General features: G+C 36.0%; 2 protein-coding genes across 2 annotated transcripts; one reads left to right on the plus strand and one right to left on the minus strand.

Moving 5' to 3' along the window:
• Positions 1-1,612: 1,612 nt before the first annotated feature.
• On the minus strand, positions 1,613-19,847 carry LOC132117221 (ubiquitin carboxyl-terminal hydrolase 28-like). The gene is made up of 26 exons (XM_059526355.1): positions 19,676-19,847; positions 16,787-16,861; positions 16,413-16,536; positions 16,186-16,273; positions 14,944-15,106; positions 13,562-13,648; positions 13,141-13,278; positions 12,872-12,942; positions 12,095-12,171; positions 11,871-12,019; positions 11,466-11,593; positions 11,061-11,156; positions 10,780-10,935; positions 10,453-10,667; positions 9,114-9,184; positions 8,789-9,017; positions 7,583-7,885; positions 7,367-7,503; positions 4,968-5,198; positions 4,783-4,878; positions 4,443-4,621; positions 4,268-4,346; positions 3,730-3,809; positions 3,516-3,639; positions 2,250-2,445; positions 1,613-2,150 (listed from the first exon to the last, which is right to left on the minus strand). The coding sequence occupies exons 1-26, from the start codon at positions 19,721-19,723 to the stop codon at positions 1,978-1,980; spliced, it is 3,513 nt and encodes a 1,170-aa protein (XP_059382338.1). The 5' UTR covers positions 19,724-19,847; the 3' UTR covers positions 1,613-1,977.
• Positions 19,848-20,847: 1,000 nt separating this feature from the next.
• Positions 20,848-26,100, plus strand: LOC132117224 (5-hydroxytryptamine receptor 3B-like). The gene is made up of 9 exons (XM_059526357.1): positions 20,848-20,998; positions 21,304-21,470; positions 21,657-21,701; positions 22,177-22,286; positions 22,403-22,572; positions 22,782-22,939; positions 24,618-24,828; positions 24,939-25,148; positions 25,669-26,100. Exons 1-9 carry the CDS (start codon positions 20,962-20,964, stop codon positions 25,932-25,934), a joined length of 1,374 nt encoding a protein of 457 aa, XP_059382340.1. The 5' UTR covers positions 20,848-20,961; the 3' UTR covers positions 25,935-26,100.
• Positions 26,101-26,375: the final 275 nt, after the last annotated feature.

Consider the following 26,375-nt stretch of genomic DNA (forward strand, 5'->3'; position numbering starts at 1 on the left):
AGTCGGTGTGTGAATGAGTGTATAAATGGGTGAACGTGAGGCAAATTGTAAAGCGCTTTGGATGGCCATGTGGTCTGTTGAAAGCGCTATATAAATGCAGTCCGTTTATCATTTTTACCATTTGTATGCATGAGTTACAACAACTTCCTGTCTGATGGCATTAATAGCATGCTTTAGCACTTAGTAAGTGTTGCTAGCATGTTTAGCACACAGTGGAATGTTTTACTGTATTGCTAATAGTGCATCACAGTGTTAAACATGTTATGTCCTGTTGACAGTAGGTGGCACTATGATTGTAACTGAATCTTGGCATGTCAATGTGTTCAGGCCAGGACTCTCATCAATCATGTTACGCTTGGGGCAAATTAGACACTGTATACCTGAGTTATAGCAACTTCCTGTTTCATTGCATTAATAGCATGCTTTAGCAAATGTGTTGCTAGCATTCTTTTTCATGTTTGTAGCATGTTGCTAGTCTATTTAACACTTGCTGAGACTTTTTAATATATTTCTAGAAGTCCATTACGGTGTTAAACATATCCCTTACTAGGTAGGCTATGTGAACAAAGGTATGTGAACAAAATGCAAGTTTTGGCCATTTGCAATCCATATTAAGCACCCGTGGCAATATTTCAATCATTAAACAGTGCGTCAAATGGTGTAAAAACACTTCAAGCACCTTAATATATTTAAAACAGGAATATTAAAAGATCAAAATTCAGTAATCACTATATTAATGATCCATAGTTTACACAGGCAAGCAGATGAGCTCGGAATATGAAGGCAATACACTTAATGGTTCAGTGTTTTCCTTATAATGGTTTTCTAAGGGAAAATATTTAACGTGAAACTTTGCACATTGTGTTTATATTCTGGGTCCATACAAAATATACATCATCAATGAGGTGATTACTGAATTTCACCTTTTAATATCTGTGTTTTCCTACATTACCACTTAATGCAAACTGCGTAAAAATAACTGCCGGTCAGTGGAGCAAAGCTTCGTTTTGCCCTTCAGGTGGGCATTCCTATGAGTGTGTGACATCATGTGAAAACTACTACCTCACTGTGTAGATAAACAATTCAAATAAATGCATGAAACTGTAGCTGCTCTTTGTATGTGGTTATTTTTAGTAACAGGCCATTCTGAAAGCTTCTTACCCACTGAAACATGTTTAACAGAGGAAGATAAAACTAGAAACATAAGTATATATATAATGGCAAATATGAGGAATATGATGAAATATACAAAACTAAAACTTGTTAATGTAAAAATATTTTAAAATCTTTATTAACAATATTTTATAACATTTGTATATTTTGTAATATATATTAAATATACACATCTGAAAATATATTCTTTGCACGGTTATGACTGCAGAAGCCATAACGTGATGAAACATGTACAAATAAGAGTTCACATAGATTTACAAATAAATGATCCTGTCTGTGGTCTCCTACATAATAACTAGTTATTATCAATGGACCTGCAGCAGATGTATCGTATAAATGGAAACTCTTATAGAATAATGATGAGAAGAACTTGGAAGAAACAGAAAATGAAAACAGACAGAGGGTGAAAACATAAGAAAAAAGAGAACTCACAGGACAGAAAGTGAGAAATAAAATTTTTATTGAAAGGTAAAAGAGGGGTAAAACAAATGAGTGGAATATCAGATAACCACTGTACAAAGAAAATACACAGAAGTTCTTCAGCATAGTGTAGACTGAACTAAAGTGGCTCCAGCAAATCTCTATAAAGGACTAAATTTTCACGCTGTCTACAGCTCATGTGAAAAGAAGAATAGGGTATAAGCTTTCACTCTGCCTTCACTGCCCTCTCACAAACCTGGCTACAAAATGTCATCTATTTGATCTTTCCTGAGATCAATAAGAAAATAAAATCCAGCTCAGCCTGAGGCAGAGGATAGATCACCTTGTGACTGTGCCTTTTTTTGTTTTGTTTTTTACCTTGCCTCACTTCACAGTGACGACTGAGCTGCTGTGAATGGACTCCATGACAGCAGTCAGGCGGCTGCACAGATCATGGGGAGATTTCCTCACTTTGGGGGGCTCCTTCAGGACCACCATTTCTGCAGAACAGTCCAGGACTCTGGGCAGGAATTCACTGAGCTTTTCCTGGACAGAATCTAATTATCGAAAAAACAGCCAAAAATGAACAAAAACATGAGCATGTAAGAATCTAATTTAAATGGTCTATATATGAAATCTGGGGGAAAAGAGCCCACCATCCATGTCCTGCCCCAGGTAGGAGCACCAGCAACTCCTGATCAGCTCAATGATGTCCAAGTCCTCTTGGCTGATGCTGTCTCTGACCATGAGGTGCATGCAAGGGATAATGCACTCATTCATGATGGTCACTGCCTCTGCCACTTCATTTTCATCTTGACTTTTAAAGAGTGTGGCTGCGTTCTCATTCAGCTCCTGCAGGGGGCAACACGTACACAGACATTTCATATCAGATGGGATTAAAATATATTGTACCAGTCAAGGTTTCTCATGAGCCTAAAAATATTTTGATCTAAAGGTTTTTGACAGATATATAATACATTAGGGGTGCACTGATACATGTATTTGGACCAAACCAGCACGGTACAAACACCATGGTTCGGTGCATGAGAGCTTATAACAAATACACGCAATTCATCCTCAATCCAGAAGGGGGTGCCTGCAGTAATGCTACATTGTTTGATAACCGCCAGCAGAAGAACAGCGAATGCCATGATTTGCGCACTTGAAAACAAAGCCCACTAGACAGTGACCATGTACTGATTCTGAATGCGTCTCTCACTGACAAAGGAGTATACTTTAAATGCTTGCACACTCAACTGTTTGTGAAATGGAGCTTTGTGCTCGTGTATCCTACCTCTCTCATTCGGCACAAATCCAAATATTATACTATATATATATATATATATATATATATATATATATATATATATATATAATACATATATATATATGTACACTAACAATGAAAAAAAACATTGTGCTTTTGTAAAATAAAGAAAACAAATGGATGTTGCTTTCTGCCATTTGAGTTTCCTTTCTATGAATATATATATATAACATTATAATTTAATATAATATTTAGTATTTTCACATTTAGGTGGAAAAAAACTGTAAATTGTACTACTGTCTGTTCAAAATAAATGAAACGAACTGTGACATCTGTGTACTGTTACACCCCTATAGGACATGTAAAAGAATATCTTTACAAAACGACATATACCAAAGTTCAAATTAATTGTGATCAGATTTAAAAGCAAGTATTCAATAAATAAAAAACTTTATAAAAACCTTTATAATGTTACAAAATAAATGCTGTTCTTTTGAACTCTGTCCTTATCAAGTAAACCTGAAAAAATATCACAGTTTCCACAAAAATATTGAGCAGCACAACTGTTCATTCCACAACTATTTCTTTTTAACTTATTGACAACTTTTGACCACTCTTTTTTAGTGTATGTTTTGGATTATTAATGTCTACATACTTTCAAACACTTTCTTCTGTAAAGTGCTATAAGTGACTGGTTCACTCCTTTCTTCTCCCCTTTCCTAAGAAGGACTGAGTTGTCCTGGTGTGCATGTGCGAGATAATTCAGAGCTTCTCTTATCCTGCAATGGAAAAGATAATTGTTGTACAAACTCTCCAATTCAATGCAAAAACAAAATATATATATATATATTATCCGTGAGTCTACATACTTTCCATTCTGATACTGCTCGAGACCTGTCAACAGGTAGGCAAACACTGTCTTGAACATGCTGTAGTCATCATGCCATTGCTGGGAAGAGAGGGGGAAAAAAGTAGTTTAAATGATCAAATACATGCACATATGTTCAAAAGTTTAAAGTCTATAAAAGGAGTCACTTATGCTCATCAAGGTTGCATTTATTTAATCAAAAATACAGTAAAAACAGTGATATTATAAAATATTATTATTAATTAAAGAAATATTTTAGATTTTAATATATTTGAAAATGTAATCTATTCATGTGATGCCAAAGCTGAATTTTTAGCAGCCAGTGCTCCAGTCTTCAGTTGTGCTGCTTAGTATATTTGAGAAACCATGGTAGATTGTTTTCAGCTTAATTCATTAGAACAGCATTTATTTGAAATATAATTTTTCAAATAATAATCTCCTTAAAAGCATATTAAAATCTTACTGACTACAAACTGTTAAACAGCAGCATATTATATGTTTAAGAAAAAAATAAAAGTTGATAGCATTTTTGATTTTACCAAGTACTCATCCATGTCCATATCTTCTGGTTTAATGAGACGGATCTTAGATCTGGCCTCTCTCATGATACTGATAGCTCTATAAGGAAAAAGTACCAGTTTAGATAAGTCAATTATTCAATCTTAATTTACCCCCCCCCCACCAAATAGTAATTGATTTAAAGGAAATGGGTACCGATCATCAAAACTCAGGTTACGATCTGCAAACTGCTCCAGTAATGTCCTCTCAATGACAGGGTTAGGTGCCTGGTTTTGGAAAAAGTAGACCAGAACATGCTGGAGTCGAGGGTCCTGCTGGGGCGTGGTCTCTTCCTGGGACAGCTCATACAATCTGGAATATTCCTCATGAAACGCCTGATGAAGAGATCCAAAAGATTTCCAAAGAAATAAACAGGTTGAGCTTGCTAAATAAAGTTTATATATCTAAGTTTATGTGATTATTATCTGAATATATGAGAACTGTGAAGTAGCACCATATGGTTTATTCAGCCGAAGAGTATTTTTAAGTTGTATACCTTGATGAGTCCTGCTTCAGGCCCGTCTTTGTCAAAGACCTGTCTTGCCTTGGCAATTGCAAAAATGACACCCTGCATAGCTGGTGTTAGCATCATCTATTCAATTACAGATTAAAAATATGTCAAACTTTTATGTTAAATTTCATGTATGAATAGCCTAGTTTTACAATTCATGAAACATTTACCTCCTCATTGTAGCCATCGGCATCAGAGTGCACCAGAATCTTGCCTACATTGGGTATCTCGACTTCAGACACGTCATTCTCAGGCTGGCTGCGTGCAGCCGTGGCCTGGTTCTCCTCTGTGGACGAGGCCTCCGGCTCTGCCTCTGCTCCTCCCTCATCACTGATGACCTGCTCCTCCACCTCCACCTCTGACTCAGATCTGTCTGTAGTGGCTGACTCCACCACAGGCTCCTGAGAAACACGATGAAACGGGGTGTTGAATGACTTTCCACTCATTATAGTCTATACAGATGTTCAATCATAACGTCAATTTGTAGTCAAACCAGGAAGTCTAATTCATCATGGGAACTCTCAGGAATTCTGAATTGATTTTTAAATGAGTAGAAATGTGAATCTCCGGAAGTATGTTTTACGTCTCAAATGATTTATCAAAATTTGTGAATAGTATGAAGTAAAAGTATGAATTATAGTTTATTTTATGGTGAATTTGTGTATTATATTTAACAAGACGTTAAATATTTAGACATATTTAACAAAATCTTTTTATTAAAATACTGTTAAAAATTATTAGTAAAAAATAAATGTCACACATGAGTCACATTGCCGATTATATTTGAAGTAGTTATTTTGTTAAATGTGTTAGTGTTGTGTGTTTTTGTCATTATTATAACAGGAACTAAAACTGAAATCATTAAAAAACATTTAACTACTTAAAAATAAAATAATCATGAACTGTAATAAAATAAATAAAAGTATTTTATTTCAGCTAGTTGCCAAGGAAACACTTCTCATTTTCATTTAGTTTAAGTTCAAGTACTAAAATAACTAAAAATAAACTAAAACTGAAAAAATCTAATCTTATTCGTTATATTAACAAAAACTGTAATAGTGCATGGGTGATACTAAAATATGAGATACTAACCACTAGAGGTCATATCACTACCATTTATGTCAATTCGTAGCAACCACATCATGTAGTGACAGCACAGTCATAAAACAGGAGCATCAATAAAATCAATGAGTCAAAGAGATAAACAGCAGAAGAATAAATCCTGTATTGTATGTATAGAATGGACTTGCTTGATTGAAACTCCATATACTGACTCAATAATATCCAAGATTACGCTCTCTAAAGACTAGACAGCAAGAACACATGGCACGTAAACAATTGGCTGTTGATTGAAGCATCAGGAAAATGTCCTCCACAATCATTTAATGACTGCGGAAAGGTAGGAATCCAGTTGATCTTGATGGTGCATGCAGGAAACACAGGGCTCAGGTTCTATTTAAAGCTCTTGTCTGACACACTGTCCCCAGCAACCCCACATTAAACATGAACCAGAAAGACTGAGGAATGTTGGACGGCTCTCAGCTGTCCGATGAACCTTATCCACATATTCCTTTCCAAAACGTATCCTCTTACAAAATACCAGAGCTTTTGCACAACACAACACAACAGATAAAACATTAAGCAAGTGCAAACAAACAAGTTTGTAGCGATTTAGCCACTGATGTAAATCTAGAATCTTCTCCCGATATTCCCATACATAGTTGCCAAAATATACCCAAACATCTTTTCTATACGGAAATCCTAAAATAATTCACTAAAAACATTCATAATTGTAATGAAAAAATTATATTGTTAAAAATTAATTATTTTCTGTGTAGAAATTCCTGACAAATCCACTAATATGATCATATATGAATGGAAAAAGATGTTTAAAAAATATGTTTAAATGTATAAAATACAAATTAATACATTACATTTCACTGCACTCCATATAACCATGTATGTCATAAATAAAAATCTTGAATCTTAATGAAAAATGTATATACTATGCATTTTATATATGTACATACACAATATACAGTAATGATATACAGATAAAGGGAACAATTTGATTTGTTTTTATATAATACATGTAAGTTTACTGTAATTTGCTGCACATTTTTGGAAGTGTGAATTCTCAAAAAAGTGTGTGAATAGTATGAAGTAAAAGTATGAATTACAATTTGTTATGGCACTTTATGGCGTATGAATTGTATATTATATTTAATAAGACGTACAATATAAATATATATATCTTTTAAATATTGTTAAAATTATTTGTAAAAATAAATGTAATAAATCTCATGTGAGTCACATTAAAGTTTATAAATGAAAAATAATAAAATCTCCCTGAATATAGTTATTCTAAAACGGTTTCATTAATATTTAACTTGCATTTAGTTCAAATGTCATCATATTCTTTTTGTTAGTGTTGTGTGTTTTTTGTGTGGTAGTACTCTGTTGCAGTTTATGTTAACACTGTGACCCATATGTAGTGTGCGTGAAGCCTCCAGTGCTGTATATGTGACCTATTTTCTGCACATCTCAAATAACGCTTTAACACTCTCACCTGACTCTGATCTGGCTTCTTTTCATCAGACGGGCCATGTGTCTGGCTGCTGGGGATACGCTCCCCACCTCCCTCTTCCACATTCTCACTGGGCTCTGATGATATCGAGTCGAGAGCTGTTGAATTGGCCATGGGCTCTGGGAAGGGAAAACACGGTGAAGATATACCTGCAATGGATCCATGGAAAACATCTGACCTGAAGAAAAAGGTTCTGACCTTCACTGTCCTGGGCAGGTGCTGGTGTTGAATCTGTGGGTGGCTCTTGGGACACTTCATTTGTTTGTCCTTGATCTGGTTCTGGGTTTTGCTCCTGTTCTGGGTTCTGTGGCTCTTCTGGGACGGGTTTCTCTGTGTGTGTTTGAACCTGCGCTTCTTCGCGTTGGGCTTGGCAGAACTGCTCTTCCCATTCTCTCAGTTCCTGCTGGAACCAGCGGTTATCCTCCCGAACATAACGCCTCAGGATAGACGGGAGGGAGTCCATTCCTTTCAGAGCTTGCCCTGTTTCATCGTCCGTGTCTTCTGTCATTCATAAGCAAGAAAAAAGTCATGTTCAATTTCATTATTGTAGCAGATAGGAAGAGCATTACAAAGAGGCCTAATGTTACATAAAATCACTGCACTGCAATTTTATCCGTCAAACTTAAAATCTTATTTAACGTTCTGTGGTAAAAAGGTGTTGTTATGGCTCTGAAATCTTGATAATTGACATCCAGAGTGGCTAGTTAATGGAGTTTTGTTCATTCAGCTCCTAAAATCAGCCAGCCAATCTCAAAAAATGTAATTGCAAACTTCTTGTTCTTTATGACATTTGTTAATTTTAAATTTCCATGATAATTTTAATAAATTAGACATGCTTTTTTATGAATACATTTTAATTTAACAATTCAAACATAGTCTAGGAAATTTAAAACTGAAAAATTTAATATGGAAAAAAATAAAATAATTTTGGTCAAACATATAATGGATTTCATAGGGCCCTAAAACTGCATTAAAAGTAATTTGTTCACAAAAAAAAACAGAAAAAAAACAAAAACACAACAAGTCAACTGTTACATTGATATTACATTGAGTACCTGCCCTTGAACAGTGGTGGCTTAAAAAAAAAAAAACTTTTTTATTACATTTTAATATAAAAAAAATAAATAATGCATTACATGTCCACCCTATTTCAAATAAATACTTTTTTTTTTTTTACAGAAAATACTAGAAAAGTTTATCAAAATAAAAGCATTAAGAGTATCTGATGTTCACAGCTTGACACAGACTCTCATATACGCCCAAAAATAATAAAATCTATCAGCATTTATTTCTGAAAAAATCAGAGCTAAGGTCAAAGCCTTAAATCAAGTGTGTGATGTGCTTGGCTCCTTCAGCAAAATCTGACTGCAGATGCGTAATCTGAGAAGCACATGGGGAAAGTACCTGCTATGAGGTATGGCAGCTTGTCATTGATGTACATGAGGCAGTAGGCGCTAGCGTTGGTCATGCCACCGTATGAGTCTCGAACCAGCTCCTCCCAGGTTGACTCTGTCACCATTACATCGTTGTACTTCAGCCAGCGTTTATTAGCATGATCATAGATGTATGCCCAGTAATGGCCAGCAGAGGCCTGTCCTTCATGGACAAGTACAGCATGTAGCCTGTAGGGCACCTGGAAGCATCAAATACATTGAGGTGTCATGCTAATTTCTTGAAAGGGCTCAGTCAATATAAAAGTACCAATGAGTGTTCAGGATATAGACTTTACCTGACACAGACTGTTATCTGAGTACATGCCCTCCAGGGCCTGGCTGACCTTGTCAATGCTGGCTTTCAGCTCTGCACACAGAGAGGGAACACAGATCAATACGCTATGCCTGAAGCCAGGATCCTGATACAGTCACAAACACATTAGGATAACTGCATGTGAATAACGATGGCCTTCAGAACAGAAAAATTAAAATGCACATTACAGCTCGGATACAAAACCTAGTGAGCTGCCTTGCTGCCTACATAGACAGCTGTCTTCAGTGGCAACAAGAACTCTACGTGCCAAACAAATAACACTCAGCATGCAAAGTGCCCAGAAGATTGGCCTCACAATTGATTTCAATACAGGCATCAAAATATAATGAAAGCATAAAAAATGGTTCTCAAATTTTGGTTAAATAGTCAGTATTTTAAAAGCATTTCTATCAAAGCTTTTTAGTACTAAAGGAATTTTTAAATATATTTTAAATATTTATTTAATATTATTATATTATCTTGAAGATTTTGAATTTATATTTTCACAGATATATTATTAACTATGGTATGTTTGTAGTAGTAGGACATCCAAGTTTTTTCAACTACTGTTTTATGAAAAATGTAAACATTTGGTCATAGTACTTCAGACATAAAAGTTTGGTGTAGGTATGAATTTTAATGTTTTTGAAGAAAGTACTCACAAAGGCTTTTGTTAAAAATATAGTAAAACCAGTAAGATTGTTTTAAATAATATTATAGAATATTATAACACTTCAAAATAGCTGTTTTCTAGTTTAATATTTTTTTTTTTGAATGTAATTTTACTGAATTTACTGAATTTTCATCAGCCATTACTGCAGTCTCCAGTGTCACATGATTCTTCAGAAATCATTCTAATATGCTGATTTGCTGCTCAAGAAACATATTATTATTATTATTATTATTATTATTATTATTATTATTATCATCGATGTTGAAACAGCTGTGCTGCTTTTTGTGGAAATTAAGATTTTTTTTAGGGTTCTTTGATAAATAAACAGCATTTCTTTGAAATGGAAACCTTTGGTAAGATAATTAATGTCTTTACTGTCACTTTTGATCAATTTAATGTGTCCTTGCTAATAAAAGCCATTGTTTCTTTAAAAAATAAAATAAAATCCTTTTTGACGCTACACATTTAACATATTGCTTTCTACATAGGAGGCAAATTGACACATTCTTAATTAGACTGCATTCTTTTTTGGGACAGTCTTTGCATCAAGAGTGCACCTATGATGCCTTAAAATCACTAGGGGTTTGAGGCAGAGTTTATGTGTTTGCTTAAATACAATGATTCATGTTTCACTTAGTGAAAGATCTACCGTTTATGGTGATCTCAACTTCTGCTCTCCAGCGCTGTAAGCAGCTCTTGACGAAGTACAGCTCTTCCTCGGTCACGCTGTGGGGCGCTGGTTGCAGTGGCACCTCTATGGGGGGTCTGCTCTGAGTAAAAGGCTTGTGTATTGGAGTTCTCTGTGTAGCTGTCTGCGTGCAGCCCGAGCCATCTGATGAGCCTGCATCGTCTGGTTCTATTTGACTACAGCAAGAAATTAAACATTTAGACGGGGACAAACATGGAAGAGAAGACAAGCAATAGGCACAGTTTATCACACAGCTGATGAATAAGAATGCAAGAAAACGGGCCTTGCCTGCTGTCACCTGAGCTGGGTTCTGTGTGTGCGGCAGGGTTCATAGCTGCTGAGGCTGGAGACACGTTTGTGGGTTTTGTGGTGGCAAACTCCAGCACATACTGCAACATGTCTGCCAGGGGGTACTTGGTTGGACCTGAGCCATAGTTTTTATATCTTAAAAAAAAAAGAAAGTCATAGTTTTAATATTTAAAATTGAAAAACTAACCACAAATAACAGTTTTAAAAGATTACTTGCAGTGTTGACCAGGATTTAGCCACTATTTGGCTTTTGAACGTACCCCTCAAGTTCCTGCTGTAGAACTGTTAACTGGTCCTTGAGTCTCTTGACTTCTCCTCTCCTACCATGGGTCTGATCAACATTTCTGTGGAGGTATCTGCTCAGAGAAAAAGTGATTTCCATTTACCACTGCTTTTTATGATTTTAAGAGACAAAACAAACAAATAATTTATAAATTATATATATATATATATATAATAAATGAATATATACGTCAATATACTTCAATACATTTTTATACCAAAATATACATAATTAAAAATAAATAAATCTACAAACAAAAATAAATAAAAATAAATGTTTATTAATTATTAGAAATATATTTGTTCATTATTACATATATCTATGAATAGATAAATCTACAAACAAATAAATAAAGTCAAGTTATAGTAGTGACATTTCTCACCTGTCCATATAGATCACTTGGGGAAACTCCAGTTTTTTATGTATTTTTTCTGGTCGCCCTAAAGACTGATTGAACTCAAATCTGGACAGCTCAAATGTCAACACTGGCGGCAGCTTAGAAAACCACCTCTGCAAACAGTGAAAAACCACAAACTTTTAATTAACTTAAAAGAACCTGTGCATGTTGGTGACATATAACACCCTTGCATTTCGGACGTCCTGAGTTCAAATCCTGGCTCGAGGACCTTTCCCGATCCTGCCCCCCTCTATATATATCTTCGAGCCTTTCTTAGCTCAAACAGTAAAACGTGGTGTTAGCAACACCAAGGCCATGGGCTTGATTCCCAAGGCAAGAATAAATAACAGGCGTTTATATAATTGTATGTAGTTAAGTAGAAAAACTCACCTCTTGGCCAGAAGACATTGTCTGATCTGAATGAAGCGATTCAATCTCTCCTTCAACCATGGCACCCTCCAAACATTCATCTAAGTCATCGAAGCCGTTCACTTGGAGAGGGTATTGTCCAAATTGCTCAATGTTGGACACAATCTTTCCTGCACACAATTGCACAAATTTCATCAAGGACTGTGATAAACAGAATAATTGCAGAAGAAATATCATTCTCTTACCTTCATGAAGTCTCTCAGCCACAAATGTGCCATAAAACAGCTGGACCATGGGGTTGTTTTGTTTATCCTCTGGATTACTGAAAATAACAGCTGCCATGTTTTATTTTTGGGACAAAAAAATTCCTGGCAAGTACATTAGCAACCAAATATACCATAGGGTAATTACTCATGATTCTTTAACAAATGCTATGCTCATTAGCATTTATTAATTAATCCTCCACAGCAAGATGTTGCCTTGGGGTAACAAACACATTTTCTTCATGTTGCAAGCACATGATGCATATAAGACGGCAATACAATTATTTTAAATAAACCATTAAAAAGGTTTGTATTTTTTAAACACATTTTTAAATCATTTTCTGGCATGATGCACCCTGTGGTGGAATTGTCCGCTGGAGAACTGCCCTCAAAAAGATGTTTTAAAGTTTTCCACCCATAAAAAATGATTCACATTTCTTAGCAAGTAAAGTTAATTTTATGAAGAATTGGAAAAAAAGGAACATTGTTTGACTGTGGAATGAATTAAGGATGCAGTGAACGATGTAGCCACCACAAAATATTGCAGTTATCAAATACCAAATGTAATTCTTTTTTTATTTACACTATTTTGTATTATACATATGACCATGTACAAACTTCACAATCATCGGGAAGAAGGAGGATATTTGATATTTATATTTGTGAGGTCCATTTTTTGTAATAAAACATTTAAGGCATCAAAATTAAGTCATGCTCTCTTCATCATAGGCTATTATTATTTTTAATCTATAAACTTACTTTCTGTTAGCAGCCAGCTGGAATGCATCCTCGAGCCAGTCAAGCAACTTGTGTGTGAATTCACTGACATCCTAGAATAAGCAAGCTTAAAATAAACACTGTATTCCTAAAATACAACCCAGTGTCTGTTTAGAAGAAGCTCTAATGTAGTGCTGTGATTGGCAAACATTTCAAGATACCTTTAATTTAGCCCCGCCATTTGCATCTGTTTCATTTTAAAATTAGCCCCCGACAGAACAGCTGTGAATCATATTATTCAAATGATGTACCTGTTGTGCCTCACTGGTTCTAAATGCATCCCTGAGAAGCTCGACTGCTGCAGAGGGGTCTACGAACCTACGGTTTGAGCCCACCATCAGAGCAAACAGGCAACGCAACTCCTGCATGAAGGCAATGTTTCTTTTCTCCTGCAATAGAAATCCAGTCAGCGCATAGAGGAATAATTCACATATTCAAGAAGATCTACTAGTGAAGCTGAGCAATACTGGCATAAAGTTGCTGAATTTGAATTTAAAAGAATTGGTCACCAAAAAAATGAACATAATATATATATATATATATATATATATATATATATATATATGGTCTGTACTGTATATATATATATATATATATATATATATATATATATGACATTCAATACAACACAAAGACTAAACAATATTCATGCTCATCTGACAGATTACTCACTGAATGACTCTTGCATTTCTCCAGCACACGCTCAGACAGACAGTAATTGAGCACCAGTCTACGGAACACCGGCAGATGGAAAAGAGACTAAACACAAGAGAATTTCGTTTTATTAGTCCAATTCGCCCTCTCGTAGCATGCATTAGGCCATGAACAATTATAGTTGCACTATTTGACCAGTTTTATTGACACAGTTGTTGCTGATTTTGTTCATGTCATGTTTAGTAACATCTTTTGATGTCAGGGTGCATTGAGTATTACCCTTGTTGTGTTTCATGTACCAAGATTTAAAGTATTTTATGAATATTCTGTCTCTTGGTAATAGATGTGATACTATCAACAATTTAAGAAGCTAACAAGAGGCACATTGTGCATATGAAAATAAAGACAACCCACCTGAGATACTAAAAAACTGAACACATGCACAACTGATTTGCATTAGCAGAAAACAAATGACACAATACCTGCTCATGTTGGTCAAAATCAACATGCAACAAGTTTAATAAGCACAAAAAAACATACAACTTATAATTCTAGTTTACAAATTCAAAAAAGGTTTCTCAAAAAACCTGTTGGGGTCAATAAGATTTCATAATGTTTCTGAAAGAGAATTCTTATGCTCACCAAGTCTTGATCAAAAATACAGGTAAAAACAGTAAAATTGTGAAATTTAAATTTAAAAAGTACCATATTTATTTACCATTAAAAATTTCTGCAACAATTTCTGTACCTTTAATTTTTTACTGTAAAGTATTAATTTAATAAAAAAAAACCTGAAATGAAATCTAAGTGGTAATGCATAATACTAGGTATATTCATATTCATGCTGGGGCTGTTTTCAAATGACATCATTAAACTGCATTACGAATGAACAAAAGAATGTTACTTATCTGTAAGCCATAAACTCACTCCATGAGTTCATGCCTCTCTTTATCATCAAAACAATGCTCTATTTAATTAGCTCAGACATCTATCAATATCAGTGAAGGCTTATATTTCAACACAGACATCTGAGAAGCCTCGCTAAATTCAGTCTGGAATGGATATAATAAAATTAGAGCTCTGAGACGCTTCTGCAGTCAGGAACAGAAAGAAAACAGACACTCCATCTGATCTTCTCTATTCTCCAGTCATTAGCAACACCGCTAATTTAATTTACGCTATGGCCAGATGATGTAACAGGTTAGAAGAGAGCCATCACTGCAGTTCTTTTGTTTTACAGTTTGATTTCCTTATGAATCTGTTAAAGTATTCTATAAAATTAAAAAGGTCCACATTCACAATCATCTTTCACAACACAATTTTTTTTCATAATGAAACACATTCTAAAGATTCAGCTTACCAAAATGCCTAAAATGTGTGATTAAAAACTCCACAAATACCTGAATGACAGCGCTGAACCAGCAAGTATTTCCCACATTACGGATGCCCACAGGACAGTCCTCCTGTCGGATCCAGTCAGCAGGGCTGCAGCTCTCTCCAGACACCTCACACCTCTTTCTTTTCACGCAGGCCGCATTCTCTTCTGCACTAACCTCCAGAGCCCTAGAGTGAAAACAGGAGCAGGTAAGACAGTTAAGACCTGAGACTGATAGTTACTGCTGCCTATGATTTCTAAATTCACACAAAACCACTGCAGCAGGAGAGAGAGGCAATTGTAACGCTCTAAACTGATTCATTCACACTCAGGTTAGAGTCATGACACTTGCTTAGCATATGGTTAGTAAAGTTCCTTCTCTCTGTCAAAGAAAAGATGGGTAAAATTATTTTGAGAAATAATGTTTGAAGGTGTCAATAAATTATCCAGTTTTGATGCCCTTGATAACAAGGTTGTTGTTTGAAAGTTAACATGAATGATTTTGGACGGACTGTAACACTAAAACTAATTGCAACCTGACATGCTGAGGACTGTTTTTGACTTAGTTGGCTGATCAGTATATTTAAAAAGACAAATGAACTTATTTCAGATACTTACTGTATTTTTTAAACATCATTTCTTACAGTTAAAAATAGTATTATAGAACAGCAAAGAACATTCATTAACATTAAAGTGTATTAAAGCAATAATGTTATTTTAAGGTGTGCTCTTATTTGAGACTCAGTGTGTTCATATAATTAGCTTTCCAACTATAAGAATTGCCCCCATTTCCTTAAAAGTTTTATAATATGATATAGTTGATAAATTATAGTTATATATATATATATACCAAAATCAGTGGCATGTACCCTACCTTTCAAAACTCTGGGGCTGGTTAAGATTTTTTGTTTCTGAAAAATGTCTTTATTTGCCATTGATTTGACTAAAATTTAGCCATAATATTATTATTATTATGAAATATCACTTTCTATTCTAATATATTACAATGAAATTTATTCCTGTGATGGCAAAGCAGAACTTTTCAGAAGCCATTACTCCAGTGTCACATTAGCCTTCAGAAATCAGTCTAATAATATGTATGTGTCCTTGCTGTATAAAGGTAATAATATCATTTGGAACAGCAATGTACTTTTGACACATGCAAATATTACTCATACCAAAAGCAGATGACTTGTACATTAGTAGTAATCAATGAGTTATGAAGGAAAGTGTTAAAATGTTACAGTTGCCTCTACTGGTAATGGACCTGTGCAGCTCTCTCTGCTCCGCTTCGGCCTGCTGCGACTCCTGAAGACTGAGCTCAATGGCGGTCTGCAGATCATCTTTAGCAGCACCTGAGAACAAGTCCATACTACATGAGCATAAAATAAACATCATGACTTCATCTGTCACACTGCTATATAAATAATTTAATCTTTGGAAAATATGGTGACATGAAAATCATCTGATATTAATAGTGTCGTTTAAGCCCACCGTTCTGTGTATTGGGGGTTTTCCTCTCATTATTGGCTTTAGTTGTTTCTTCGGGCATGTGCTCCTCTTCTGGGGGCTGGGTGGTCAGTAGCCCAATGGCATGGCTGATGTCACCTTGACTAGCCTGGATAAAGAGTTTTCTCACAATTAGTCATAACTACTGAAATACATGAACATGTTTTGCTGTGTTTTAGTTCCACATCTAGGTGAGCCAACCCTCACCGCTTAACATTAGGGAAACTCTCGCACATGGTATGATTTTCCTATTTACAAACATTTGTCAGGCTTATTTTCTATTAATAGCCATGTCAGTATCATTACATCTGCTGCTTGTGTTATAAACACATGGATAAGTGCTGCTGTACTAAACATACGTTCAGGGCGCTCTGGAGAACCTGCAGATCCTGAATGCCAGTAATCTCTCTGAGCTGGTTTAGCAGCATTTGGCTCTGAAAAAGACAAGCAAACATGCTGTTTTTTCATTTCTGTGGATCAAAAATTCAAATGCGTTGCCACAGGCATATTGAGGTTACTTCTGTTTGTGATAACAAGACCCACTTGAGCAATTAACCACTCAATAACAGGATCTGTTCCAGTAAAAAAAAGAGCAGGTGTGAACTGATCAAAACAAGAATATGATATGAGACGCAATTTGCACTTGGATTTATCAGCCAGCATAACCGCATTTCTGACTCAGGTGTCAAATGAGTGTGGGATGGAGGAGTCTATAGCTGGCCCGATCAACAGTTATGAAAGCCTTGGGCATGAAAATATCTACATCTTCTATTAAATCCATATCAGATTAGATTTTTTTTCAAGTACAGTATGCCTGAAAATAGGCTTTAGAATGTGGCATGTAAACATAAAAAAAGACTGTGGCCCAGATAATACAACCCGAATTCCGGAAAAGTTGGGACGTTTTTTAAATTTTAATAAAATGAAAACTAAAAGACTTTCAAATCACATGAGCCAATATTTTATTCACAATAGAACATAGATAACATAGCAAATGTTTAAACTGAGAAAGTTTACAATTTTATGCACAAAATGAGCTCATTTCAATTTTGATTTCTGCTACAGGTCTCAAAATAGTTGGGACGGGGCATGTTTACCATGGTGTAGCATCTCCTTTTCTTTTCAAAACAGTTTGAAGACGTCTGGGCATTGAGGCTATGAGTTGCTGGAGTTTTGCTGTTGGAATTTGGTCCCATTCTTGCCTTATATAGATTTCCAGCTGCTGAAGAGTTCGTGGTCATCTTTGACGTATTTTTCGTTTAATGATGCGCCAAATGTTCTCTATAGGTGAAAGATCTGGACTGCAGGCAGGCCAGGTTAGCACCCGGACTCTTCTACGACGAAGCCATGCTGTTGTTATAGCTGCAGTATGTGGTTTTGCATTGTCCTGCTGAAAAAAACAAGGCCTTCCCTGAAATAGACGTTGTTTGGAGGGAAGCATATGTTGCTCTAAAACCTTTATATACCTTTCAGCATTCACAGAGCCTTCCAAAACATGCAAGCTGCCCATACCGTATGCACTTATGCACCCCCATACCATCAGAGATGCTGGCTTTTGAACTGAACGCTGATAACATGCTGGAAGGTCTCCCTCCTCTTTAGCCCGGAGGACACGGCGTCCGTGATTTCCAACAAGAATGTCAAATTTGGACTCGTCTGACCATAAAACACTATTCCACTTTGAAATAGTCCATTTTAAATGAGCCTTGGCCCACAGGACACGACGGCGCTTCTGGACCATGTTCACATATGGCTTCCTTTTTGCATGATAGAGCTTTAGTTGGCATCTGCTGATGGCACGGCGGATTGTGTTTACCGACAGTGGTTTCTGAAAGTATTCCTGGGCCCATTTAGTAATGTCATTGACACAATCATGCCGATGAGTGATGCAGTGTCGTCTGAGAGCCCGAAGACCACGGGCATCCAATAAAGGTCTCCGGCCTTGTCCCTTACGCACAGAGATTTCTCCAGTTTCTCTGAATCTTTTGATGATGTTATGCACTGTAGATGATGAGATTTGCAAAGCCTTTGCAATTTGACGTTGAGGAACATTGTTTTTAAAGTTTTCCACAATTTTTTTACGCAGTCTTTCACAGATTGGAGAGCCTCTGCCCATCTTTACTTCTGAGAGACTCTGCTTCTCTAAGACAAAGCTTTTATAGCTAATTATGTTACAGACCTGATATCAATTAACTTTATTAATCACTAGATGTTCTCCCAGCTGAATCTTTTCAAAACTGCTTGCTTTTTTAGCCATTTGTTGCCCCCGTGCCAACCTTTTTGAGACCTGTAGCAGGCATTAAATTTTAAATGAGCTAATTAAGTGGATAAAAGTGTAAAATTTCTCAGTTTAAACATTTGCTACATTATCTATGTTCTATTGTGAATAAAATATTGGCTCATGTGATTTGAAATTCCTTTAGTTTTCATTTTATTAAAATTTAAAAAACGTCCCAACTTTTCCGGAATTCAAGTTGTAGATGCAGGAGCAACAGAACTATATAAAGCCATTCTGACAGCAGGTGGGAATGTCAGCATGGCTGAGGAGGAAGCCAGACACCCGAGGCTGGGAGACATATAAGACATATATGGTGAGCTGGAGGCCTGTGAGCGACACTCAGAGCTCTATTTTGGGCCTTCAACACAGATAGCGCTTGTGTTATCATAGATGAGCTCGAGTGACACAGGCAAAGAAAATTCACTAATTCCTAGATTTAATTTAGAAGGTAGAATTGAGTAGTTAAAAACTTAACTTGGAAGGGAAATTAAGAGGAAATAAAAATACAAATTTAAACATTTAAAACCGTTCAGAACAGAATCTCAGTCTGTACAAGATTCCTATGGTAGTTATTTATCATAAAATGAAAACAGTCCTAATGGGATCAAATAATCATCTAAAAATCAAACACGTGCATAAACTAGATATTGAATACTGGATATATTTAATTCTGAATTTTGTGTAATGCTTGTCTGAACTACACAAATTAGTGTTCAATGAGAAAGGGTTCCAATTGATGTGTTCCAAATTAGGATAGAAATTCCTATTGTACTGTATATGTTTAAGATTTTATAAACACACATGTTAAATTAAATATTACAAATTTGCTCAAATATAATCAGTCTACAACATCTACTAGCTGTTTAAACCAAATAAAACGGTGACAGCCACTGCTGTGTGTCTAGATCTCATTAACACAAACCGTGTTTTTTCATTTGAACACATTTTCTGTAAAACACAACACACTCACCGAGTTATCAGACGTTTCCCCATGTTCAAAATCCTTTTCAACTCTCATGGCAATGACTTTAAAATTATATATTTCTCCAGATTGCTTCGCCCTGGCTCCAGAGTGTGAACTACTCCATATGCCTCCCACACACACACACACACACACACACACACACACACACACACACAAACACAAGCGCGCGCTGGGAAAAGTCGTGCTCGCGCTTGGTAAACAGTCAAGAAACGTCCAAGGATACGAGTCCCGTGTATTAATCATTACAGACTCACTTAGACAGCGGGAATGTGGATTAAACTAAAATAAATGGCAATTTTCGTTTTAGCCTAATGAAAAATATAGGCAATACACAATTTAATTTAGACCTCAAAAATTGTGCCATATGGTCAAATCGCATTTAGTCACTGCTAAACAAAATAACAAAGCTTCTTAGATTTTTTTTTTAATATCTCACATGAATTTGATAATTGCAGTTACTAACTTAATACGGATTCTCCTTAGTTTATGAAGCATAATTTTTGCTTAATTTCTTTGAAAACAGTGACTTGCACTGTAGTAACTTTTTTTCGGCGGAAAGTATTGTTACTTACGGTATGTAAATTAAACTAACAACTAATACATTTAAATACATAACCTCTCAACATCTTTAGGACCGATAATAAGGAATCATATTCTTCCTAGTGCACTAGCAGTCTGACAGAATGAAGCAATAATTTAAAGTTGAGAAAACCTGTTGAAAATATAAGAAACACCTGCTTAAACTTGTATCATTCTATTGGCTACCACACTACATCACACTGTATTTACTGTGTATTTGCTAACTAAAATACATTATAATGACCTTAAAATATGCACACATTTGTTTTTGTTTTCTTTATCTCATTCTGAAAAGCAGCATTACGTCCTGCTCAATCTATAGAAATAAAGAAATAAAATGTGTATTTTAAGATGATTTTCTGATAACACATAATTGTACAATTATGATGATGTATGTTTTATAGCCCATTATGTTCTAGTTTACTATGCTTAGGGTCCATGAATGGAGCAGTCAGAGTACACATACTATTCACTAAACCCAGATCTTCTTACCATCATAATGGAAAATCAATTTGCTAGAGTGGTGAGCAAGCTGCCCCTGTGCATTTGTTGCAGTCATGTGTACAACGACCGTTCTGATGCTTCATAGCATTTTACTGGAATAAAACATAATTCTTGATAGGGTAGAAGCTGGGAGAAAGGCAGTGGAAACCGACTTGAATCTGTTTACGGTTTTCTTCTTAATTGCCAGGATGAGTCCTGTCCTCTTGCTATCTTTGTTACTGTCAGGTAAGTCCAGTGCTTTTTCTTGTTTGTATTATGTTAATTATACAATCTTTCTATTACGTATGTTGCATAACTTTTAATGCTGTTTGCATTAAAATTTAACATTCAAAAAATGGAACAAAATTAGAAAAATTTTAAGACTATTTAAAAAGCCACCACCTAACCTATCTGCAACTGTGAATAACATTTACTGTGAATTTTATACCATGGAGCGAATGTGACTGAATTCTATATGCTGCCAAACTGAACTGATAATTCTAACTTAACCAAGTCAAGCAAGCACTGCACTGATTAACATTTCTGTACAGTTATTCCACAAGCTGAATTAGTTCCAGAGAAACCAAAGAGATCTGCTCTTAACCAACTTACCAGGTTACTGCTTCGCAAATATAACTGTGGAGTCCGGCCTGTCCAGAACTGGACCAAAGCAACTACCGTTTACATTGACCTTACAATCCAATCTGTCCTAGAGGTGGTGAGCACATTTTAACATTTAGAGAGATTACTTGTATTAGTTTTACTTGTAATATTGGTCATACAATGAATTATTTTTTTTTCATGTTAACTGTTAGAAGTTGTTAACTAAATACATGTATTGCACAGTTATTAAAGTGTGTTTCATTGTTAGTAAAATAAAGTACATTTGCACATCTTTTCACAGGATGGACAGACTCAGAAAGTGACCACCAGCATTTGGTATCGCCAAGTTGGTATCAATTAATTTGTCTAATTAGTGGTAACAGTTCATAACAAAAAATACACAGCAGCATTACATGGCTAACATACTTTATTCAGATTAGCCTGATGTAGATTGTTTAAGGTAGCTGTTTTTAAAATGTTCTTGCACTGTAACCTCTTGAAATCAAACCTATTGTCCTTTGATCTGACCTGAATATTTACTTTAAATATTATCAGTAGACCAGAAAATGAATATTAGTATATATTACACATTATAAACATACCTGAGTGCCTGCATAAACGATATGTCTCATTCCTTTTAAATAAGAATGCAATGGATGAGCAGGTTTCATAAACTACATTTATGAGACAGATTCAGCAAAGAAACACATACACAATAATCTGATTTTGAAATGCATGGAATCTGATATTTGAGCGATCTGAATCTTTCTCATGGGACCTGCTAGGTGGTAATAGTACACTGCATTACTCTAATGTTTCAGATATGGAACGATGAGTTTCTTGTTTGGGATCCTGAAGAGTTTGATGGAATCACTGAAATATCGCTGTCCTCGGATGCCATCTGGGTGCCTGATGTCATCATAAGTGAATTGTATGTCCATGATAGATGTATCTCTCCAGCCTGCATCACAAGCTGCTTTCGTGTTCTGGAAATGGATTTTGCCGAGTTATGCTCTCATTGCATCATATGCCTCCCTATCTCTCCAGCGTCGATGTTGGCAAATCTCCAGTCATCCCATATGTTTATGTCAACTGCTCAGGAACAGTAAGAAACTACAAACCCATCCAGGTGGTCTCAGCCTGTCACCTGGAGATTTATGCCTTTCCCTTTGACAAGCAGAACTGCACTCTGACCTTTCGCAGCTGGCTCCACTCAGGTAAATTACTCACTTGTGCACAGCGTGTGCTTTGTACACAAGCTGGCCTCCGTATAATAAGAGTTGCTGTGATTACTGAGTGTTTTTGATCAGCCCTGGTTAGAATCTTTTAAAAGCTGACATATTTTAAAATAAAAGCTCCTCACAAACCTGCCAACATAAACACTTCAACAATAACACAATGAACTGCTGATGTGTTTTTCTGGCAGTTAATGAAGTGGATTTAGCTCTGTTGAGGCCTGCTGAGAAAATCGCCAATGATACGAAAGAGTTCATGAATGATGGTGAATGGGAGCTGCTGTCTGTGCCTTCTCACTACTGGACACTGAACCTAGAGGACAGAGACTACGCACAGATTCAGTTTAATGTAAGAATTAATCTTATTCAATCAGTACAGATGACATTCACTGGCAGCTTTACATTTCAAGTTTTCAATGTCACTTCTATCTGTATTGTGCGTTTTACAAAACACAATGTGTCAAAGCAACTTTCATGATATCTTTATACCTTACAGCCAGATTTAGATTAGAGATATGTGATAACATAGTTTGCAATGATGTAATCTGTATGCATGTGGATAGAGTTTGACATATTTATAATTTACTGTAATTTGTCACAACATCTGAACACAACCTCGCTGTGAAACAAAAGCTTTAAAGGGATAATCATTAATTAACTGTCATTAATTACTCATCCTCATGTCATTCCACACCCAACCTTTTACTTCTCTCCTAAATGAATCAGCCATTTGAACGAATCAAATGAATGAATAAATGACTCGCTGACTTAATCATTAAGACATTTACCACCATCTACTGGCAGTTTTAGTTTATTATTTAGAGTATCATTTCATTAAAGAAAAATTTCATATTTTCATAGTAATATTAATAAAATTAAGAAAATAAATTATTAAAGTTATAGTTCACCCAACCAAAAATGACAATTCTGTCATCATTTACTCACATGGTCCAAAAGAGTATATGTAATAAATTTTATCAAAAAAATATTTATTGCTGAACCTTTGTAATTTCTGTTTGATGCTTTGCACAACAATGACTTTAAATTATCTTTTCAGAGTAATTTCTCCATATTTGATGTGCGATTAATTCGATTAATTAAACACCACATCATGTAATTAATTTGATTAAAATCTTTAATCGCTTAACAGCCCTATTTATAATATATTAAGAATTTCTTATTAACTCGCCACTGGCAAATTTGACTTGAATTAAAAATCTGACAAATATTCATTTTGGACCCTGACTGAGACATTAGGCATGTAACAGTAGGCCAGACATGCTAGCTAAACTATTGAAGTCAGTCTGACATGTCACAACCCTTCTCCAACCTTTGAATGACTGTTAGTGGATTCACACTAAAGCTAATAGATGAGGCTTAGCGGCAGACAACACACAGAAAGGATGATAATAATGAGATGTCTTTCTGTCATTTGATCAATGAGTGTCGTGTTCAGTGGGAGGAATGGGCCAATAGCTCAAAGCTCGTGGGCAATCCAGCCTGTTCCACTAAGATGAGCACACCATGGAAACGGCTGCGTACTTTGATTACCTTTGCTCTGCGGCTCATTGCCGAAAGCCATTTTGGGATCCATATTTGTGTTTTTACTCATTGGCCAAATGGGTGGGGAACATGTTTAAGTCGGTATGAAATTGCTCTTTGTTGTACTGTGGGAAGCTTAAGCAGCCTTAAATAAGGAAAGTGAAATGGATGGTCCTGATCCAGATGAGGGGCAGTGAGAGGAAATAGCTCAGTGGCAGCAAAGTTGATCAGGATGCTCAAGAATCAAGTCTGGGTTCTCAGGAGGAGCTGAGGTGTGGGAAAACAATTTCAGCTCTAGAATGAGAAATTGGACTGATTTAGCAAATCCAGGAAATGGGGAGAAGGCTTAAGCTCCCTATGTAATTCCCCTTTAGACACAGTCATTTCAGTCTGCTCTGTGAGCACATTTCTCTGAGGGCAAGTAATGGAATAAATATCACCCAGAGAGAGGGCGTTCAATTCCAGCCTTTTGTCTCTCTCTGTAGGTGCTGATCCGCAGGCGCCCCCTGCTGTACGTGGTAAGTCTGCTCATCCCGAGCATCTTCTTCATGGTGGTGGATGTCACCAGCTTCTATCTGCCTCCGAACAGTGGCACTCGCATCACTTTCAAGACCAGCATTCTCTTGGGTTTCACTGTAATCAGAGTGAATCTAATGGATGAAATCCCTGCTACCGCTATTAAAACCCCCCTCATTGGTATAGTACAGTTAGAGGTCTTCCTAATTGCAATGTTCACCTATTAACATCACTCTTGATGGACAGCAACCTCACCTATCTGACAATAATGTCTGATGTTTTTGCCACAGGGGCCTTCTTCGCTGTCTGCATGGCGCTACTGGTGCTGAGTTTGGCAATGTCCATATTTGTAGTGAAGCTTTTGCATTACAGTGAGAAGGAGGTCAAGGAGATGTCCATGTCCGCTTGCTTACTAGACAAATATGGCTCAATGGATCAGAGCTTTATTGAGAGCGCTTTCACATCGATGAAGACACTGGATGATATGGAGCAGTCCGGAGGTAGGAGAGAAAATATAATTTATTTAGGGTTCTATACTTTTAAATAGTTAGGAACAATGTTTTTACAATGTCCATTCATTTGTTAATTTCAGCATATACTAATACATTTTTAAATGTTTAAATAAAATTAGTTATAGGCAAACATTCATTTACATTGACCAATAGATTTATGCATAAAAGAACATTAATGTAGATGGAAAAAAAGTTTGTGTCAGCAAACATCTTTGGAACACAAATTAAGATATTTTTGATGAAATCCAAGAGCTTTCTGATCCTGCATAGACAGCAATACAATGACCACGTTCAAGGCCCAGAAAGGTAGCAAGACGTTGTTAAAATAGTCCATGTGACATCAGTGGTTCAAGATTAATTTTATTAAGCTATGAGCATGTGTTTTTTTATGCAAATATAATAAAAAATAACGACTTTATTTAAAAACTTCTTCTCTTCCGTGTCAGTCTCCGCTGCTATTCACGAGAATACCACAACAAATATTAATTGTGTTCTCTCTCTGATTCAGGCTTCGAGTTTGATCTCTCTCCAGAGCCAGACCTGTTCTCCCTGACAGAAGTCTCAAACAGTGACTCTCCACTGGAGAAGATCCTGCAGGAGGTGGTGTCTCTCCGACTGTACCTTCAGGAGGAGGACAATGAGGGCAGTTCACAGTCTTACTGGGTGGAACTGTGCCTGAAAGTGGACAAGCTCCTCTTCTGTGTGTACCTGCTAATTATGTTCATCTATGTCATGACTCTACTGCTGCTCTGGGGCGTCTGGAGCTCTGCCTGAAAGTCTGAAGGAGGTGGGAGGAAAAAAGAGGGGTAATGAGAAGAGAAGGACAAAACAGAAGTAGAGGGGATTGAGAAAGTTAAAACAAAGTGACAGGCTTCACAACTGCAGTTTCAGTTTTAAAATATAATTAATTACATTTGATACCTACTATTAACATGAATTCAGAATTGCCAAAAGGGATTTATATAGGTGGAGTCTTTATTTGTAAAACATGATTATACGTACTTTCAGTAATGTAAAAATCATGACTAGTTGCAAGCAAATTGCCTTCATGTTGTATGTGATTGTTTGCCATAGAATAAAGAAAAACGAATAAAGGATCAAATTTATGTTTGAATATTGTCTGTCTCGTCCATACTTCCCTTCTTTTCACTAATAAATCTCAAGTGTTATGTTTTAACTGTAGCACTTGATGATAAGGGACTGTCTCATTGAAAT

Source organism: Carassius carassius, chromosome 36 (genome assembly GCF_963082965.1).
Source record: "Carassius carassius chromosome 36, fCarCar2.1, whole genome shotgun sequence".
NCBI classification, from domain to species: domain Eukaryota; kingdom Metazoa; phylum Chordata; class Actinopteri; order Cypriniformes; family Cyprinidae; genus Carassius; species Carassius carassius.

Coding starts and splice junctions, on each gene's coding strand:
- LOC132117221 (XM_059526355.1), bottom strand. CDS start 19,723: ATGAGAGTTGAAAAGGATTTTGAACATGGGGAAACGTCTGATAACTCG. Junction 4,347..4,442: donor AACCTGAGTTTTGATGATCG/GTACCCATTTCC, acceptor TTTTCCTTATAG/AGCTATCAGTATCATGAGAG. Junction 2,151..2,249: donor CCTGGGGCAGGACATGGATG/GTGGGCTCTTTT, acceptor TTCGATAATTAG/ATTCTGTCCAGGAAAAGCTC.
- LOC132117224 (XM_059526357.1), top strand. CDS start 20,962: ATGAGTCCTGTCCTCTTGCTATCTTTGTTACTGTCAG. Junction 21,702..22,176: donor CCAGCATTTGGTATCGCCAA/GTTGGTATCAAT, acceptor CTAATGTTTCAG/ATATGGAACGATGAGTTTCT. Junction 22,940..24,617: donor ACGCACAGATTCAGTTTAAT/GTAAGAATTAAT, acceptor CTCTCTCTGTAG/GTGCTGATCCGCAGGCGCCC.